Consider the following 18,663-nt stretch of genomic DNA (forward strand, 5'->3'; position numbering starts at 1 on the left):
TTGCTGTTCTTACCAAATGGGAAAAGTAGAAGAAGAAAAGTTATGGCCTTACTTTAAGCCTTCGACTGGAAAAAAGCGGCAATGAAGAAGTCTTGTGACTCGGATTTGCCCCGCCGCTCTCCCCTCTTCTTCTCCTTCAGCTGGAGCTGCTTATGTCAACAGCAGTAAACTTAAAGATAAAATCCTGCGTCATTCTCCACAGCGGCAAAACCTCGGCTTTTACACGGCGGATAAACACGAAACGAGCGCGTTTTAATATGGTTTATCCATCCGAACACGACACATTGCAACTGACTGTATTTTTCGGTATTTACCCGTTTTTTTTTTGCCACTTAAACTGCAACATGTAAGCTAGTGTGATGTAAACTATACACGACTACCACTTCCGGTTTTATCCTTCAAATCTCAAAACTTTCGAATCTGCTTTTTAATTACAACATAACACATGTTATGTTATATCAGAGGTCTGTTTTTACAGATTTATTCATGTCTTTGGGATGTGAATCTACATTTTCTGAATCTACATTTTCTTCTTCTTTCTTCTCTAAAAACGTTAAACTGTGAATTTTATTTTGGAGGCGTACGGATGTTTATTTCCGGTTACACTTTTTCACTTGATAAGAAAATACTAAATATCTAAATTCCAGGACAATTAGTCGAGTGAAGAGTCATTGCTTTTCCCATTGATATGTGTAAGGCGTTTTCAAATGGGTCAGTGGAGCAGTTTTACTAATCAATCCTCGATGTTTTCCTAAATCTTACAGTTCGGGTCGATTACAGTCAGTAACTAAATTAATCCAGAAAATGCTTTGATCGTCAAACGAATTTGAAAAGTGGAATTTTAGCTGAGTACTCTAGTTCTTCTTTTTATGTTTCTCAAACACTGGAGACCGAAAATAAATAAATAAATAAATATTGAATTTCTTGAATGCATAAACCTAGCCATTTTAATGACCAATGAGGTAACGTGCCACAAATTAACCTATAAATTATGTGGCACGTAATATGTGCAAATATTAATTTAAATACAGATAAATTAATATTTAAAAGGTTAAAAAACATCTTCCAATTTCTTCATTGTGATAGATTTGCAGGTCAAAAATGATTTAAGAAATGTATGCAGGACAAAAAGAGAAAACTGTCTGTATGTAAACGGAGACATGTGTAAATGAAATGTAGTGTCAAACTGATCGAGGCAGATCGTAGTTTTCTCATATAGCCCCAAAAGCTCAACTGTACCATAGGAGCTGCAGCCGTGCTATTAAATGAATCTTTAGGAATATGCGTCCATGTTCTACTTCACAGCGGTTAGAGGGCGCCACCTTGCGGCCACTAACTGAACTATCCATGTCTCAGTTTCATGCAGAAAGTGGCTCCAAGTTTCCAACAGACACAACTGTTTCACCTCTGAGGTCTTAAAGCATTGATTTAGTCATTGGTGTCTTCTTTCTTACTATAAACCCAATCACGCACAAAATGGTCCATTCCTAGGAAAACTTTCCTTTTGGCAGTAAGTCTTCTGAAAAGTCTGAACCAAACAGGATTATCATGACCAAACTGAGAAACAAGGAACACTTCCTCATCCTTTTGTCCCTCTTGTTTCTTGTTTGACAATATATAGTTCTGTGAACAAGTTGTATCATAAGTTGTTCAATCTCAAAACTTGAGATTTTGGAAAGCTGGGGTTGACTTTCACTAGTCATAACCAGGCCTGATTGCTGTCAATAAAGAAAGCGAACAGAATCCGCCTCATAACATCAATTAGGCTACAAAAACCAGAACGCCAAGGCGCAGTCTAAAGAAATTCAAAATAAATTTTGTTGCCAATTTGTCAGAAAATGGGTACAAAGCCATAAAGGAAATCACAAAACAACCGAGACACATCTACAGCAAAGCCGGCATCACTCCCCTTAGCTAAAGGACGTTTTCATCATTCACCAATAGGAAAGAGACTGGGTCAAAATTTGCCACACAACCTGATAATTATGTTGCAATTGTCCCAAAACACTGGCAGTTATTTATAATGCTGGATTTCTACTGTTGCTCCCCAAGGCAAAACAACCATTTATTAAGTTTAGCGGGTGAGTTTGCTTTTTATTTCACTTACCATTTAATAAATATGATCCTTTGAAGTCTGCTTTTTGCATTCACTCTGTGCAACACAGAGGCAGAATGGGGGAGGAGGGGGTGACTACTATTTCACAGCACTGCATTTTTACGCTCTATTTCCGCTCTTGTTTTTCAGCGTTTACAACTTAAGCAGGACTAAATAACAGCCCCTGCTTCCAGGAAACACAACTTGACAGAGCTATCAGTACTATCAACACATGATTACCGCTCAATGTGCCTCCAGGGTAAATTTCTCCACCTCCCACAGACCTGCTCAACGACTCCCCTCTCTCCGCTTGTCATTTGTCAACCTCCATATAACCCCAAGCCGTGTTTACTCAACCATCCCGCGACTTTCAAATGTTAGCTTCCCCTGAGAAGCATTCACACGTTAGCTCAGGACATTTAGGAGGCCCGTCAAAGCGTAAATCACAACAGTACGGCTAGGAGGTAGTTTAAAAGTCATTATTATTTATGGTACAATTTCCTCACACAAGTGTTTTTGCAGTAACAAAATGTTTTCTTTAATAAATCAAAATTTAACCGAAAAAAAAAACAAACAAACAAAAGAAACACACTCTCTTACAGGTCCAACAGGCAATGTTTGTCCTTAAAATATCAATATGTTTCCAATGAATTTTCCAATGAGAATTGCTGTTTGCACCACAGGAAAACAATCAGAAATATACACAGTAACGACAACGAACAATGTAATCTTAGACTTAGGGTTGCTTACAACTAAAAACAAGAGGAGTCCTTTGCTGATATTGACGTGCAGCTTTCAATAGACTTCAAGCTACTTCAAAATGGAGCAGGTTGACTTTAGCAGCAATTAACGAATGGCTATGTTTCTTTACTTGACTTTTCAATTCCTTTTGTTTTAAAATGTTTTAAACTTGTTTTTATCAGAGGCAGTACTCTGCTGCTTTAAGCATGTCCATTCTTCTAAGATTTCGTCAGTGACTTCATCCTACACTAGCAGCTATTGCCCACTAGGTGGCAGAAAAGTAGCATACAACTATTAAAAAATAAGGGAATAACCGCCGGATAATCAGGTCCCACTAAGTGGTCGACATTGACCAGCCTAACAAGTATTAACAGCAACACAAGGTGGCTGGTAAACTGCATCTCTCTCTGTGTCTTGTATTCAAATATCGTGTTAAACTGACCGAGATTATAGAGTACTTTAGGTGACTGATTTTAAAACAGAACTCAGCCAACTAGGAATGTTCAGCAAGATAAAATCCTACACATTTTTTTAAAAAATTAAAGATTTCTTGACCTTCAACAAGATTCTTACAGCGACCGCACAATTTAGATCTTTGCTCTGTAGGGAAAAATGTGACAGGAGATAGGTTCTCTTTTAGGTGCTTGTTTGCTTATTTTGTAGCATGTAGTGGGAATGGACAAAGCTACACTTAAAACCTGCCTACCTACATTTTAAACTCACAGCTAAAAAACTAGCTGTTAATATTGAGACAAAAAGTTACTAGCTAGCAAAACAAGCTAGCTGATGTAATAAGTAGTTCTCTTTGCTTTTGTTTGATTCTTTGAGCGTGAAGAAAACACTAGCACCTCTTTAATTTTGAGTTTTGCTGGTGGAACAATAAATAAATTGTGACAGCAAAAGAAATTCCCCCCAAAGATTAAGTTTGTATGCTAAGCTAACCTGCTAGCTAGCCTGTCCTGGCACAATGGTACAGCCTGAGAAGACTAAAACAGAATTTAAAAATAATAATACACACGACAGCAACAAAAAAAAAAAAACATGGATAAAACAAAAACATTTTGAAAAATATTTAGTACTTCCAAAATGTTTTAATTTTTGGTTTTGTTTATTGATGTGTGTATTTTTGTCCCTGAAGTGTTTTTCCACTTTTGGTAATATGGTATATCTAATTTTGCAAAACACGTTTTGCTTAAAAACGGTATAGAAAAATGTGGATATGTTGGTAAACGTTAGGTTTTATTCTTGCACTTTGGAACTAAAAGTCATCTACCTGCTGTACAGATTTCTCTCCATATGAAGGTAAACTAGCATAGTTTCCAAGTCAGCTGAGGTGACAGCTGGGAATAGAAAATGGCCGAAAATAAATTTGCAAACTTCACTTGATGCAACACAAACCGCACTCCACTCCGGATTCATTCATTGTAAACATATACAGTAAACTTCAACCCTTCCAGGTCTTCTCACCCATCTTTTAAAATGAATGTTCTTGAACATCAACACCACAATATACAAACCATATACATAATAAACACTAGTGCCTCCTGTACATAAAGGTCGTTACGTGACAGTCAGTCCATGGAGTGTCAAACTCCACACAAGTACAGTAAAGTGACACAAAATAACACAATAAAAGTATATTTATGTCTTGCAGAATCAATGTTTAGCAGTTAATAAAGCTGACAATGGCACTGTGAAACATTGGCTTTAGTGTGGATATGAGAAGCACCAAAAAAACTCCTCAAGTTCTCCGAACTGGGAGGTTTAAATATAAAAAAAAAAACAGAAGTGAATGACACAGTCATCTCGCAAAAATGTCTTTGGCAACAAAGTGTGTAACAACAGAAAATACATAGTGTCAGTTTAATAGTACAGTACATGTCTAAGGCACAAAGTGTTTGATTTCTTTGTCGTGGCCTTGAAAATATGCAACAAGCAGGCTTTTCGGACACTTATCTATCATCTATAGATAAGTGTTATCTATAGCTGGTTTTCGTCTTCGCTATGATGCTGAGAGTCTTGTCTTCATCTTTGTTTTTCCATGCCTTAATGTTTGCCTGTTGAGCTGTCTTGTAGGACCATTCTGGGATGACTTCACGTGCTTCTTGGGATAAAATTAAGAGTCAGAATATCCTTTGTTAAACTGCTTTTTGCCAGTGGTTGTGTGTGAATACCCTTACTATCAGATAGTAGTTTCAAAAGCAGTTTTAATTCCTATATTTATGTCTAAGTAACCGTCTGCAGCAGCTTCGTATTTAGTGTCGTCATACAACTATTAAGATATTGTCCTTAACTGTGCGATTGATAACATGTCTTCCACGTGTTGGACTTGATTTGAACTGAACGTGTTAACGGCTTCATCCTTCATGTCACTTCTTCTGTCTTGCTCAGTAATGTCCGTATCCCATCGATATCCCCATTCCCATTCCCATTCCCAGGCCCAGGCCCAGGCTCTCTCTCAGCCCTCTGAGTTGCTCCTCTCCCAGCCGAATCTTGTCCTCAAGTTGTCTCTGCTCCACCAGCAGGGCAGCCTTCATCTTCACAAAGTGGCTGGAGAGAAAAAACAAAAGTACACAAAGCAATTTAGTACTCAAGGACAGTTCACTGGCCAGGTTGAAGGTGAGTTAATTCCTATTCTGATGCGCACCTGTAGTCTCTGTGCTGTTCTGGAGTGAGGCAGCGGGCCAGAACCCGGCTGACGGCCTGCTCTCTGCGATCGACGTGGTCCTTCAAGTCCTGAGCCTCCGACAGCTGTCTCATGAGGTGACGTTTCTTTTCCAGCAGGGGGAGCTACAGGACAAAAATGACCTTATTTAATTAAGTTTATGAAGGTTTCATCAACTCAAATTTAAGAGCTTTTTAAGAACTTTTAAGAAAACTATGAATAAAAAGTAATGCCCATATCATCACAGAGATATACAAAATAAATGAAAAACTGAAATTTCTTAAGTCTTTTTGTGGTTCCTGGCAGCAGCTTTGTGCTTCACACGTAACAAATGGCTTTCTAGCTAGCTAATTAGTTAGATATGCTAGCTGCTAATGAGCGATATGCTGGCTGATTTTTTTGTTTGCTTCTAGCCACTTAATATGCTACCTAGAGAGCCATATTCTAGCTTCTTGTGGCTTTTTTGTTTGCTAGCTAGCAGGTAATGGAAAAGAGCGCAGTGACTGAAGATGTCTGCACATAACTCAAACTTTTCTGATAAAAAAAAGTCCTGTTTAAAAAAAGTCTACATACAAATTTAAGACGTGATTGACTTACTTTAGGATTATTTACATGAATTTAAAATATTTTAAGGCCTTAATTTTAGATCACTTAAATTCATGCTTTTTAAGGATGTGCAGACAACCTGATAATAAATAATAATTTTTGATCTTTAAAATCTGTCCCAACCCCGCCGCCCCCAAATAATAATAATAATAATAAATAAAAAAATACTTTTACTAAGACGACTCTTCTTTAATCAGCATTTAATTTCTGATTCTTTTCCAAACGTTTTCTCCTCCTCACCCGGTCCTGGTGCTCTGTCTCAGGGTCCAGCGTGTCCAGTGTGGTTTCCACTCTGAGCAGCCTCCCAGACAGAGACAGCATTAAGCTCACCACCTTGTCAAGGTCACCAATGAACATACGGTATTTGTCCACCTCGTTGGGTTTACACACGGACACTACCATGTTCTCCACCTACAGGAAGTAAAAAATAGACACAGAGGCTATTTGACTACTTTTATTCTTGGTGGATAAAGATATCCTCAGATCTAGAAACGTCACTCGTTGTAGAATCTAGAACCTACTGGATCTAGAGTCTAACTCTAGCATCACTGATGCAAAAGTGCTGAGCTATTTACCACAGATGGATGAAGAGATGGACAAATAGAGTTTCACCAACTCAAATTTAAGACTTTAAGACCACTATAAATGGAATTTAAGACCTATATTTCAAAAGAAATGTACGAACTTCGTCCAGCCAACTTGTGATAAATTTGCACTTGCCCATGCTAGACGCAAAAAGCTAGCTAGCTAGCAAGGGTATGTTAGCAGTGAGTTAAAGAATGAAAATGTCTGCCTGCGGCTCAAACTTTTGCCCGACAGAAAAGTCCAGCGAGGAAAAAAAAAACAAAAAACGGAGCATGTACGAGAATAGAAAAAATTTAAGACCTGTGATCAACGTATTTAAGGCCAACATACTTCTTTAAATGGAATTAAGACATTTTAAGACCTTGATTTTTAGAATGCCTGATGAATGAATGAGTTTCTGGACAAATAAAGGAATGGCTGGATTGTTAGTGGAAGGAAGGACATTTAGGGGGATATAACTTAGAACGTAGGATCAGAAGTAAAGTCTTACTCCTTACAAATGCAAAATACTTCCATCAAATTGAGTATTTTTCCATACTTTTCCCAAACTGTGTAAGAACACTAACAGTTATATATAAAACAAAAACAGTAAAAAGGCCCAGGAGATTGCCTCTTTTCCAAGGTTTTCATTACTTTTCTAACAACTTTTTTTCTAAACCATCATCCAATCAAAATCATTTTTAAAATAACACAAATTCTTCAGACAAAATTTCCAATATATGACTTTATAATCTGAAATACAGTGGCTGCCAACATGCACAGATGATTTAAAGCACTTAATCTAGTGAGCAGGATTGGACTGGACCTCGTCTCCCAGCTGTGCGTTGGCTCTGATGTCCTCCTGCAGTCCCCTCTGAGCCTCCCTCAGCACTCCCAGCTTCTTACGCAGGCTCTCCATCAGCTGCTTCTGCACAACACGGACACAACAGTTTCAGCTCGCAGTGAGAAAAACAACAGAAGAACAAATTCGGACAGTAATGAGTAGCTGGATTTTTTTTTTCTTTCCAGATTGGGCTGATTACACAACAAAACCCTTCAAGGAGATTTAAAATCAAAAGGTTTTTATGGATTTCCTCTGACCTACAAAGGCTTACATTACAGTTAAATATATAAACATGTACTTTCAAGAATGTTTGGGTAACTTGAAACTGCATCAACATCGGCCTCCCTGCTCACAGTAACGCTTAGAAACGATAAAGATTGAGCTTTTTAATTAAAAGTGACAAAAGGTACGTTTGATGGGTTGGAGAAGGGTAACTTTAAAACCTTGGAACATTGTGTCTACTACCCAGCATGGTGGTGGCAGCATCATACTGTGGGGTGGTTTAAGAGTACTTTATTAATCCCCAAAGGGAAATGAAACTTTGTTTTAACTCGTATCAATTTCTTCAAAGAGTTATTGTAGCTACTGACAGGACCTCTTTTTGAGTCTGCATGATAGTGAATTTAGAGAAACCAGCCTTGTTCATCAGAATGTCTAGTCATTTTTATGAACCCTGGTCTTGTTTTTGAAATTAGTTGAAGTTGTTTAATGTATGATGATTTCTCTCCAAAAAAAGCTCCTTAAAAGTGGTTCAAAATTAAGCTGGGCTGCGTGTGTGTCCACCTTGTAGGCGAGCTCGTCGTCCTCGAGCTTCTCTCTGCTGTCGGTGAAGTCCTTCATCTGCGACAGGAGCTGAGCCTTGGCTGCAGACGTGTGGTAATAGGACGAACAGCTGGAGCTGGCCCCGGACTGCCTGAGGAGAGGAGGACCGACGGAGGAGACGGTTTGTTTATGCGTGTTGGTTAGAAACGCCAGCAAACGCGCGGGTTTTTAAAACGGCAGTGAATTCTGTGAGTTGAGCGTGTCAAAAGAGTGAAGACAGGGATATGAAAATCATCTCAACCCCCGGTGAGCAACTAAACTACAGAGGCAGGGAGAAAAGCCAACAGAAAACACAGAAGACAGAACTGCTCAAACGGGGTTTTCTGCAGGTTTAACCGACTCAAATTTAAGACCATTTTAAGATAATTTTGAATGATATATCACAACAGAAATGTGGAAAATAAAACAGCTTCTTTTATATAGTAGTGCTAGCAGAGAATGCACCTAGCATCGCAGGGGTTGGTGACAGAATTCAGCCGGTGGCAAAGACGAACGTTGTCAACAATAACTTGCAGTTATTGGTGATGGACGAAAAACAGCTAGCAAGCCAGCTATCAAGCGTCTATTAGCAGCTAGATAGCGGTAGCCTCAACCGTCTCCAGTCACAGAACGTAATGAAGATGTCTGCGTGTGACTCAAACCTTTGCCTGACAGAAAAGACCCACAAGAAAAATAAACTACAAAGATTAAATAGTGCCACAACAAAATTTAAGATCTGTGATTAACAGATTTAAGGCCAGCTTACATAGTTTCAAATGAATTTAAGACACTATAAGGCCTTAATTTTAGACACCCAAATTCAAGACATTTTAAGGCCTTAATTTTATATGCACAAACTTAAGATTGTTTAAGGATATGCAGACGCCCCGTAAAAGAATGGAGTATAAGTGGCAACAACAGGTCTTGCCCAGGTTAAACTACCTGTCCAGGCTGTTGGTGTTGTGCTCCACAGACTGACTGGCTTCTCTCCAGCTTTCCGTCCCAGACTCTCCTTCGCCACTCAGAGGGAAAAGCTCCAATTCCTCCTCATCCAGCGAGCCGCTCCCATCGAGAGTCTCAGCTGACGGCGAGGCCTCTGGATCCGGCAGCGTGTCGATGTCTGTCTCCAGCACTGTGACGGGTTGCGCGAAGCACGGCAGCTCGCTGGTGATGGCCATGTCCTCCACCGGCAGCTCCTGGAAATCGTCGATGTCCGTCTCTAAGGGAACCTCCAGCTCAACCTCCAGGCTGTGGACCGGGCTCGGGCTCAGAGTTTTTTCCGACTCTGCGTGTTTCTGCTGACCTTGAACTTGGAAGTCTCTGTTTGTGAAAGCCTGGTGATGCTCGAGCTCTCCTTGACTGAAGTATGCTTCTGTAGGATAATCCTCTCTCGGTCTGCCAACTTCTAAACCCGGAGACGGACTATGAACCCCAGAAGATGGGGGTCTCTCCCGCTCGGCTCTAGGTCTGGTGCTGGGCAATGGTTTGAGATCTAGACTGAGGCCCACATTCAACCCTGATGGACTGGAAGAGAGATAACATTTCAGAAACAAAATCAGTTTAAACTTCATAAGTACTCTCAATACAATTATGTGACAATAAAGACTTTGAACACTTGGTTTCTGTTGCACAGAATCTGCTTCCTCTATCAATAAGTGTAGATAATATTTATGAAAAATATGGCGTGTAACTTTTGTGTTAAAACTAAAAGTGAATTTCCTGGGAAGATCTCAAAGAAAATAGTGTGAGCTTGCAAAAGACAAATCCACCAAAAACACTCTCTAAAGTTGCAGCGTTTGTTATATTTTCAGCTGCTGCAGTTCGATTTCTTACTGCACTGTGTCAAATGATACAAACACTTTCAAAAACCTGTTCCCCCCCCGCCAGTAGTGGCAGCGTACCAAGAACCACTGAAGGAAACAACATGAAAACCTCAGAAGAAGAGGTCCGTAACTTCCTTCTTCATGAAATGTGAACAAAAACAGTAGTGTCAGATTTTAGCGGTTGTTGGATTTCTCTATTGTCTTTAGTAAAAGACAATCAGCTATTTCTCATGCTGTCGCTAGACTAACATCTTTGTTGTGGTTGTATTTACCCACAATGCTCTATGCTATAATCCTCTTCCTGATTTTTGAGCGGCGTCTGATTTGCTTGGTGTTCACATACGCATTTTGACCAGGCCAGAGTTCACTTAACCAACCAAGACGTAGGTTTTCAAGCGGACCAGAGTTCGCTTTTTTGGTTCACAGAGTTCAATTGCGCATTCACACCTTCCCAAACCAACCGGACTTTTTAAGCAAACGACCTGGAGTTTGACTAAAACGGACTAAACAGGGCTGCTTTGAAAGTGTCAGTATTTCATCTCACCTTCTCATTCTGGTCTTAGCTGGTAGAGGTGGAGGTAGAGATGCTACTACAGGCTCCGCCACAAAGTCATCCTCCCTCTCAACATGGCGTGGCGCCACAGGCCTGAAGGCCTTCCTGGAGAACATCGGGCTGGGCGGGGCAACAGCGAAGGCGTGCTCCTGAAACGGAGCTGGACTTTGGCTGGACGGTCGAGAGAACGCGTGCTCCTGAGTTTGAGTCTGACTGCAGCTGCATCGAGAGCAGGTCTCTGATGCTTCTTGCCTCTCCGGGGGCAGGCTGTAGGACCTCTGCCGGGACTCATCAGGTGGCGGGACGTAGGAGGACGAGTGAACCGAGTAGCGTCCCTCTGTGCTGTCGAAGGAGGATGGGATGGGCTGCGGAGCGGCAAACGCAGAGGACGCGAGCAGCGCGTGGTGAGACGCCCGTCGGCGGTGGAACTGCTCCCACTTCGGGGGGGGTGGTCTCGGCGGAGGTGGGGTTTTCTTCTTCCTTTGCCGCGCTGCGCTCGATGAGTCTCCGCCCTCCTCCATCTCACTCAGGGTCTGGCTCGAGGCGGCGTAGATAGAGGGCGACCAGCGGTGGCTGGTCTCGAAGCGCAGGTCGTTTTCAGACATGGCTCGTCCTCGAAGGTAAAGGGGTGCCGGCGGGGGCGCGGCGTTGTAGACATCTCGCTCGTCACCACGACTGGCAGGCCGTCTGGAGTCCGAGTGCCCCTGATGAAGATGATGCTGCTGTTGGTGAACAGCTGGCGGTTGCCTGGACTCCCGTCTCCAGGTGGAGTAGTCTCTGAAGGGGAAGGGAAGTTATTTAGATTAATTAATCTTCTTATCTAATGTTATTTTTTGGTCTCATCTGATGTGAGCATAAATTAAGTTCCAGATGTTTCCTTTCTGTGTTCCCTGCTAACTGAGTCAGGTCATCTTAGGCCACACATACCCTACATGCCTTTCTCCCTCTGCTACATGTTTACATACATCCAAATACATATCACGATGGTCACATCTTGAGCATGGATGATTGCCCCACACACTTAGAGCTCATTAGAGCTAAATCATAGTCAGCCGTGACTAAGTAGGCTTTCCGCCTGCCGGTGCACAATGACCAAACCAGACCTGATGCCTCTGGAGGCTGGCTGAAGCAGAGATGGAGCAGGTGAGTGTCTCAGAAAGAGAGAAAGGTGAGGAAGTACTATTTTATGCTTGACAAACAAATGATGTAAGTTGTTTCCAAAGTGAGGGGCTCACCTCTCCGTCAGGCTGTACTTCCTGTTGAGTTTGACCGTTTCCTGTTGCGGGGCGTGAAACGTCTGGGAAGAGATTTAAAAAAAGGTTAATGACACCTAGGCTGAAAAGCGTTGGGAAGAGGGTGTGTTACTCCACCCTGCAGTACACTTGAGTGGAAACAAAGCTGATTAGGGAGGAGGCCATTTCTGCTACATTAAGAACACTTTCTTCCTTCTATTGTTGTTTTCCGCATTCTTTTCTTATCTATCTTTTTTATTAGGTACAGTTTAGTTCAAACACTTGCTTGTTCACTTGTTCAGTACTTAGCAGGAATGTTTGCTAGATATGTTAGTCCAATGTTATTTAATTTTAGTCTAATTTTAGTTTCAATAAATTTTTCAGAGTTTCACCAACTCAAATTTAAGACTTTTTAAGACCAATATGAATACAATTCAAGACCTATCACAACAGAGATGTAAAAAATAAATGCAGGGAACTAAAACTGTGAAATTTCTGGGGTCTTTTTGTGGCTCTAGCTAGTGAGCCACATGCTAGCTGCCAATGTCTTATTTGTTTTCTTGCTGATTAGCTAGCAAACATGCATTAGCAAATTACAAACCATGATGGATTTAGTCATGTTGGCTGCCCTTTTGGAAAAGAGGATCAGTTTTCTGTCAAGAAATGCCACAAAAACTGTTGTTCACAGTTAGCCATGGTAGTCGTTTAAGTTTACTTTTTAAGTTTATTTCTATAAGAGGATCAATACTTTCTTACCAATTTACCATCTTGCGGATCCGCTCAAAACTAAAAGAAAAATTAAAGTTTTGACAGCAAGAACAAACCTAAAGATAATTCTTCGTAACTTCACAGTTTTGAAGTTTTTCTTCACTGCTAACTACGTCAACATCTTTAATGCTTATATGAGTCTTACAAAAATCAAAGAGGTGATGGTAAGTAACAATACGTCCAATAATAATTATATATAAATCTACAAGACACTTCTTTATGCTGGCAGGGGAAGAGTTTTGGGGTGCTTAACGTATTAGAGTAGTGGAAGTGGTGAATGAACTTATTGCACTGTCTTGGTTTAGAGGTGAAAGTAGCCAGAAGGTCCCCACAGGGTGGACAGGCTGCACAAATATACTATGAAGAAAAAAAGAGCTTACATTACTGTCTGTGATGCAAATCAGAACATCCAGATGGTATTTTTGTTGGTATAACAAATGTGTATTTTACACATTCGGCCACCACCTGCTTTCAGCAGCGGGAAATATCCATGAAATTGTGTAAAATAACTACTAAAAGATGAAATGTTCTGTTTCATGAATGGCTAATTTCCACTTAAAAGTCTGTTGACATTTAAGGAGGTACTGAATGTTTTTATGACAGATTTTTTTGGCCAATGCTGGGATAATTAAAGCTGGATGTGCATTTTTGCAGAATAAAATATTTTCTTCAGCTAATCACAGTGGTTTTCTAGAATAATATCTTTGCCAGGAAGTCTGCAATTTTTTAAATTGAAAAATCTTAACTCTAACTACAAGCAAAAAGGATCTAATAAATAAAAATTTGAATAAAATAAATTAGAGGTAACCCAAGTCTAGCTTGACTAAGCTAATAATGATGCAAATGATGTTTGACTTGGAGCCAAATTTAGCCTTAAAATAATTGAGTTAAATGATTTAAAAATTGTGACAGACTGGCAACCTGTCCAGGATGAACCCAAAACGTTGGCCTTAAGATAGGCACCAGCACCCCTCCCGATCCCACTAGTGACAAGGGTGTTAGAAGATGGATGGATGATTTAAAAATGCAGTGCACATTAAGGGACATATCATTTTAACCCTGAGAAATAAAAGATAAAAGCTCACAACTTAATTGATAACACATTAATGTCCAGTCTGACTGAACATCTGTTGATGCTTTCCTAATAGAGGGGTTTTCACAGACATAAGTTTGTGTCTGTAAAAGCCCACATCTGTTCCCGTTAAAAATAGTGCATGTACTTAGAGGTAGATTTCAACACTTGAGGTTATCGCCGTGGCATCAGAGCCGCAAGCTTTGATTTGAAAAGGACCACGGCATGAAGGGGGGCAGGGTTCAAGACTCCCCCACCCCAAGGCTTCAGTATAGCAAAAAATCACACTGAACAACAAAAACCAGAGTCCGCTCGGCTCAAATATTTGCTGATCTCACAAATGTGTTTAGTCCCAAAACAAATGTCAGTTTTGATTACTTGGTGTCAGATGATAAGGATACTTAAGGGATGCATTTCAGGGGAGTTGTAAAAGTTAGACCTCCGCTCCCCAGAGTCTAGAATCAATTTGCGGTGAAGCTGTAACCCAACACTGCTATTAGCACCAGAACCATAGAGCACTGCCGTTGCCCAATCTCCCCCTCAATTCCACAAACTATTTCAATGATCTGCGAATTTTCTATGTGAACTTCAGACTTTGACCACAGGCAGGATGTGAGGTTCAGTTCAGACCAACCATTCAACCGCGGAGTACTTGGACAGAGCAGCAACTTGACTACAAATCCAAGAGTGACCACTAGATCCTTTTAGGTGCAAGTTGACAAATCAGAGTTAGATTTTAGTCTCTCAGTGGTCAGTTGGGTTAAATCTAAAAGAGCAGTCTGATTTCAGTGAGCTAGAAAGTTTATTTTTCCCCCTGAAAGACTTTACTTAGACTCAGTACTGAAAATACACTGGATGTTTGGTTTGAGTCCTCAAGTTTGTGAACTTACTGAAAATGTATGCACCCAGAGCCAGAAATATAAACCTTCTGAAATTAGATTATCTCCAGCATTCCTACTTAAGAGCAGAAAACTATTCCTTCATTAGTGTTAGTGAACCTTAATTTGTCATCACATATCAGCTAAGCTTTGCTATACTGCGCTAACCATAAACATGGTGTGGAGGTCAGGAAGAACGTAAAAAGTTAGCAATTAGCAGGAATAGTGAGATGTTTGAACTATTTTCTACTGAGGCAAGTCGATGTTTCGGTTAGACCCCATGTTGGGGTCATGTTCTCAAACTGATGAATGTGTAAAGTGCAGTACATAACAAGAAGGCTTAGCAAAGCCTCTTTGTTTGATCTTATTTAGCTTTCAAACTTTGCCAATTTTTAAAAATGTTTGGCCCATTTTCACTTTATAACAGTTTAGGATCTACATAGTCTCGGGAACACACATGGTTTACTTAGTAATGCTAATTCCTTATTTAAGACGACCTGAATATGTCAACTCTAATTATTTTGTGGTGTTTTTATGAGCAAGGTTTTGTTTCACAACTGTTGTCTCAAACACACAGTGTGACATCACCTCTTTTCCCCAACATAAGTATCCACTGCCTGCAAAACAAGGGTTCAAACTCTGTTCTTAGAGACAATTCAGAATCAACTAAAAATGTTATTAGCAGGTCAAATAATTTTATATGAAGACTGGAAATTTGTCAAGAATCTCTGATTGGTCCAACTCTATTCAAAATCCTGCAAACAGACTCATTTTGAACTCTGCACTGTAAATCCAGTTATATATACATGATAAACTCAAGCAAGAAGTCCTCCTACCTCTGTGGGTGTGTAGCTCTTTGCGTTGTACCCCTGATGTAAAGAGTCTTGTTTCTCTGGCTGCAGATGATGGCTGACGGGATAAAACGCTGACCCCTGGACTTGGTTTTGACAGTGAGAAAATGTCTGAGGTTTGGGCTGCCAGTTGTGGAATTGGTCCTTAAGCTGGATTTCTCGCTCTTGTTCTCTGATGCCAGAATGACTGTAACAGTCCTGAGGTGGGACATGTTGAAAATGTTCCAATCTTTCCTTCTCAGCCTCTCTTTTTCTTTGCAGTTCCCTCTCTCGTTCCCTCTCTCTCTGCCTCATCCTCTCTTCTCGCTGAATCTCTCTCAGTCTTGCCCGTTCCATTTCTAGTTCTCTCTCCTGTCTTTCTAGCTGTTGCTGCCTCTCCATCTCTCTCAACCTTTCCTCCCTTTCTTTCTCAATCTCTTTCTGTCTCTCCCTAATTGCACTGACAGGCTGCCGCCTAGGTTCCATATTATTTGGAGGATGGACACTTTCTTCTTGTGCTCCTTGGTAGGAGTATCTCCTTTGGGTAGAATTTTGCCCTAGATCTTCCGTCTGTTGCTCTTGATGCCAGTCTGGTTGGTTCTGCCTGTTGTTGGACCTATTTGATGTATTTGACACAGGAATGCCTTTGGAAGTCTCCTCAAAAAACTTCATTCTATCTGCAAATGGAAGAATATCTGACTCCTCTAATCGAGAGCTTGAAGAGGAGCGACTGTGGGAGGAGCCTGATGAGGAAGTGAAGGCACAAACTCCATGACGTGACCCTGTTACACCCAATACCTTTTCACCCGAGACTCCACACCGTCGATCTCCATCTAGTTCTAGTTGGAGCTTGTGTTCAGGCGTCCATCGCCAGCGGCGAGCCTTGCCAGCAGGAGCTGGTTCCTCAACAACTCTGATGCCGACACCAAAGCTGGAGACCCCTGGATCCAGAATCTGAACAGACCTGGATCGATTATTGCCCTGGGGGAAGGATGTGGTCTGAGTCTGGGAGATGCCACAGTCTGGCTCTCTTAAGGTTTTTGATGTCTTGACCTGTGAAGAGTTTTGGGAATCTTCAGGGACTCCTGGTGTGACAAAGGCAACTTTGACAGATTTCTTCTGAATAGGCCTGTTTGGGTCTGGTCCATCTTCACAAAGGTCTGAACATTCCTCTTCCTGGACAGTTTCTCTGCTGCACAGCAGCCCTCCTGGACCATGACCCCGCTGAAGTTGCGCCTTTTTCCTCTGGATTTCGTTGCGGAGGTTGGTGGCAAATCGTTCACTGCGTCGACGGTTCCGCCGAAAGTTTTTGGATGAGTTTGACTTCTTTGTGTTTTCCTCTCTTTCTGCCACTTCCTCATTCTTATCCCCCGTCATCCGCTTTTCTACAAGCATTTGCTCGTCCAGCAAAGTATCCACACTGGCAGCTGCACTGAGTGGCTGAAAATCACTCTCTGCCATGTGATCAGAGTTCAGTTGTTCCCGGGTTGATGATCCAGTGGGTTCACCTGGTACGCTTACAGAACGTCCCCAAGGTGTATGATGATGAACTGGTGACAGAGACCTCCCATTTACACCCACAGCTTCTAGCCTCTCAACTGACGCACTATCCTCAACTTCTCCCTCCAGGAAGACAGATCCTGGAGTCGAGCATCGACTACCTTCCATCTTATGTAATGTGGGAAAGGTTGAGTCTTCCGTTGTGTGCTGAAGTGATGAAGCATGGGACCACTGGCTGCTGCAGGCCGATACAGAGTGATCAGATGGGTTTGATGGGTTGAAAACCTCCAGAGAAGAGTCATTGCTATTGAACTGCAGTAGCTGGAGCTGAGAGGCGAGCAGCTTCTCGGGTGCACTGTGCCGGTGAAGGCCTGCTGAGGAGTGATTGGTCTGACAGTGGTCAACATGGGACTGCCCTTGAATCTCTGTGGAGGATTCAGAGGGTAAGGAAGCAGAAGCAAATGGGGTGATGGGAACTTTTGAGGTTGGAACCGAGTCAGAGAAGTGCTCCGAGTGCGCCTCGGACTTAGAGTCATTTTCAGAGCTGCCATCACCTTTAATATGTCTAAATTCATCAATTTGTCTTTGACTAAAGTGTGAGTGTGTTGAATCTGTTTTTACATTCTCAGTTTGGTCACCCTCTTCTGGTGCAGAGAAACCATTTTGAATTCCAGAATCGACATTCAGACAGGGCAGGTTTTCTTTACAACAAGTACTGTTTTCAACTGCAGATGATATGCAATGTTTGTTGCCGTCATTAGTACGACTCCGGGTGGCCCTAAAGCTGTCCTTTCTAGTTGGAGGTTGAGGGGGGTTGTTCTTTCTCTCCACTTGAGATTCTCCATTTCTAACAATGTCCAAACCCCCTTCCCTCTGGTTGTGTTCATAGCAGCACGATGACGGCCGCCCTTTTATCTCAGTGGGCCTCGTTTTTGGCCTGGTCAACGATCTGGACTTGTGCACAATTAGATGCGCCTCATCTGGGGCCTCACCAGGCGACCTCCCTAGAGTGGAAGCTTCACCAGGGTAACCTTGACATGCTGGGCTGAGGCTCTGGAGGAGGTTATCCATGGAAGAGGCCTCACCGGGCCTTAGAGGCACAGCAGCGTAATCAGATGTGTTCGAACTGGCAGAGAAAGAGCTGTAGGCAGAGTCCCGCTTGTTGTTGAAGAGGGTAGGGTCAACGGGGGAATTGTGGGAGTCGGAATATGGCTGTGTGGTGGGTGTCGGTGTGTCCAAGCTCTCCATAGATCCCAGGGAGCTGCTTCGGTCAGTGGAGGAGTACGGTCTGGGCAACTGAGACCACTGCATGGACACGTCACTGCAGAGACAGGAAGATAAATATCTGATACATAAGCAAACTCAACATAAGAAACAGGTTATGCAGCTTCAATTCGTCTAAAGCTTTGAGTAGTTCTGATTGCTTTAAAAAATTTCAAATATTCACTAATATTTTTGCTAAATGCAGTTTCTTGCAAAAATATTTCCAACATTTGGCCAATGCTCACAATTTTATGACAAAGAAAGTGAAAACCTGTATTCCTCCCATTGAATTTAACAATCATTAAAATACTTTTTAAAGACAAATAATAGACATTGAAGTTTGCTGTTGTGACATATCACATTGTGACAAAGGGGTGTGAATAGTTCTGCTAGGCACGGATTGCCCTACAGGCAGGATTTATATGGTT

General features: G+C 41.6%; 2 protein-coding genes across 5 annotated transcripts in view; both read right to left on the reverse strand.

Annotated features, from left to right (window-relative positions):
- Window positions 1-348, reverse strand: part of clcn5b (chloride channel, voltage-sensitive 5b) — a 32,453-nt gene extending 32,105 nt beyond the window's left edge. Inside the window, exon 1 of the mRNA XM_044097016.1 lies at window positions 53-348. The gene's annotated coding sequence lies outside the window, so the exon portion shown is untranslated. The remainder of the gene's footprint in view (window positions 1-52) is intronic.
- A 2,220-nt stretch (window positions 349-2,568) lies between these two features.
- The window catches only part of shroom4 (shroom family member 4), a 75,084-nt gene continuing 58,989 nt past the window's right edge, over window positions 2,569-18,663 (reverse strand). For all 4 annotated transcript variants that reach the window (XM_044097019.1, XM_044097020.1, XM_044097021.1 and 1 more), the window contains 9 exons: window positions 15,479-18,293; window positions 11,928-11,989; window positions 10,684-11,469; window positions 9,259-9,840; window positions 8,299-8,428; window positions 7,498-7,599; window positions 6,348-6,518; window positions 5,484-5,626; window positions 2,569-5,386 (listed from right to left, as the gene is read on the reverse strand). In XM_044097019.1, coding sequence (XP_043952954.1) covers window positions 5,224-5,386; window positions 5,484-5,626; window positions 6,348-6,518; window positions 7,498-7,599; window positions 8,299-8,428; window positions 9,259-9,840; window positions 10,684-11,469; window positions 11,928-11,989; window positions 15,479-18,293 — 4,954 coding nt within the window. In that variant the 3' untranslated portion in view covers window positions 2,569-5,223. The remainder of the gene's footprint in view (window positions 5,387-5,483; window positions 5,627-6,347; window positions 6,519-7,497; window positions 7,600-8,298; window positions 8,429-9,258; window positions 9,841-10,683; window positions 11,470-11,927; window positions 11,990-15,478; window positions 18,294-18,663) is intronic.

The sequence above is a fragment of the Gambusia affinis genome, linkage group LG18 (assembly GCF_019740435.1).
Source record: "Gambusia affinis linkage group LG18, SWU_Gaff_1.0, whole genome shotgun sequence".
NCBI lineage: Eukaryota > Metazoa > Chordata > Actinopteri > Cyprinodontiformes > Poeciliidae > Gambusia > Gambusia affinis.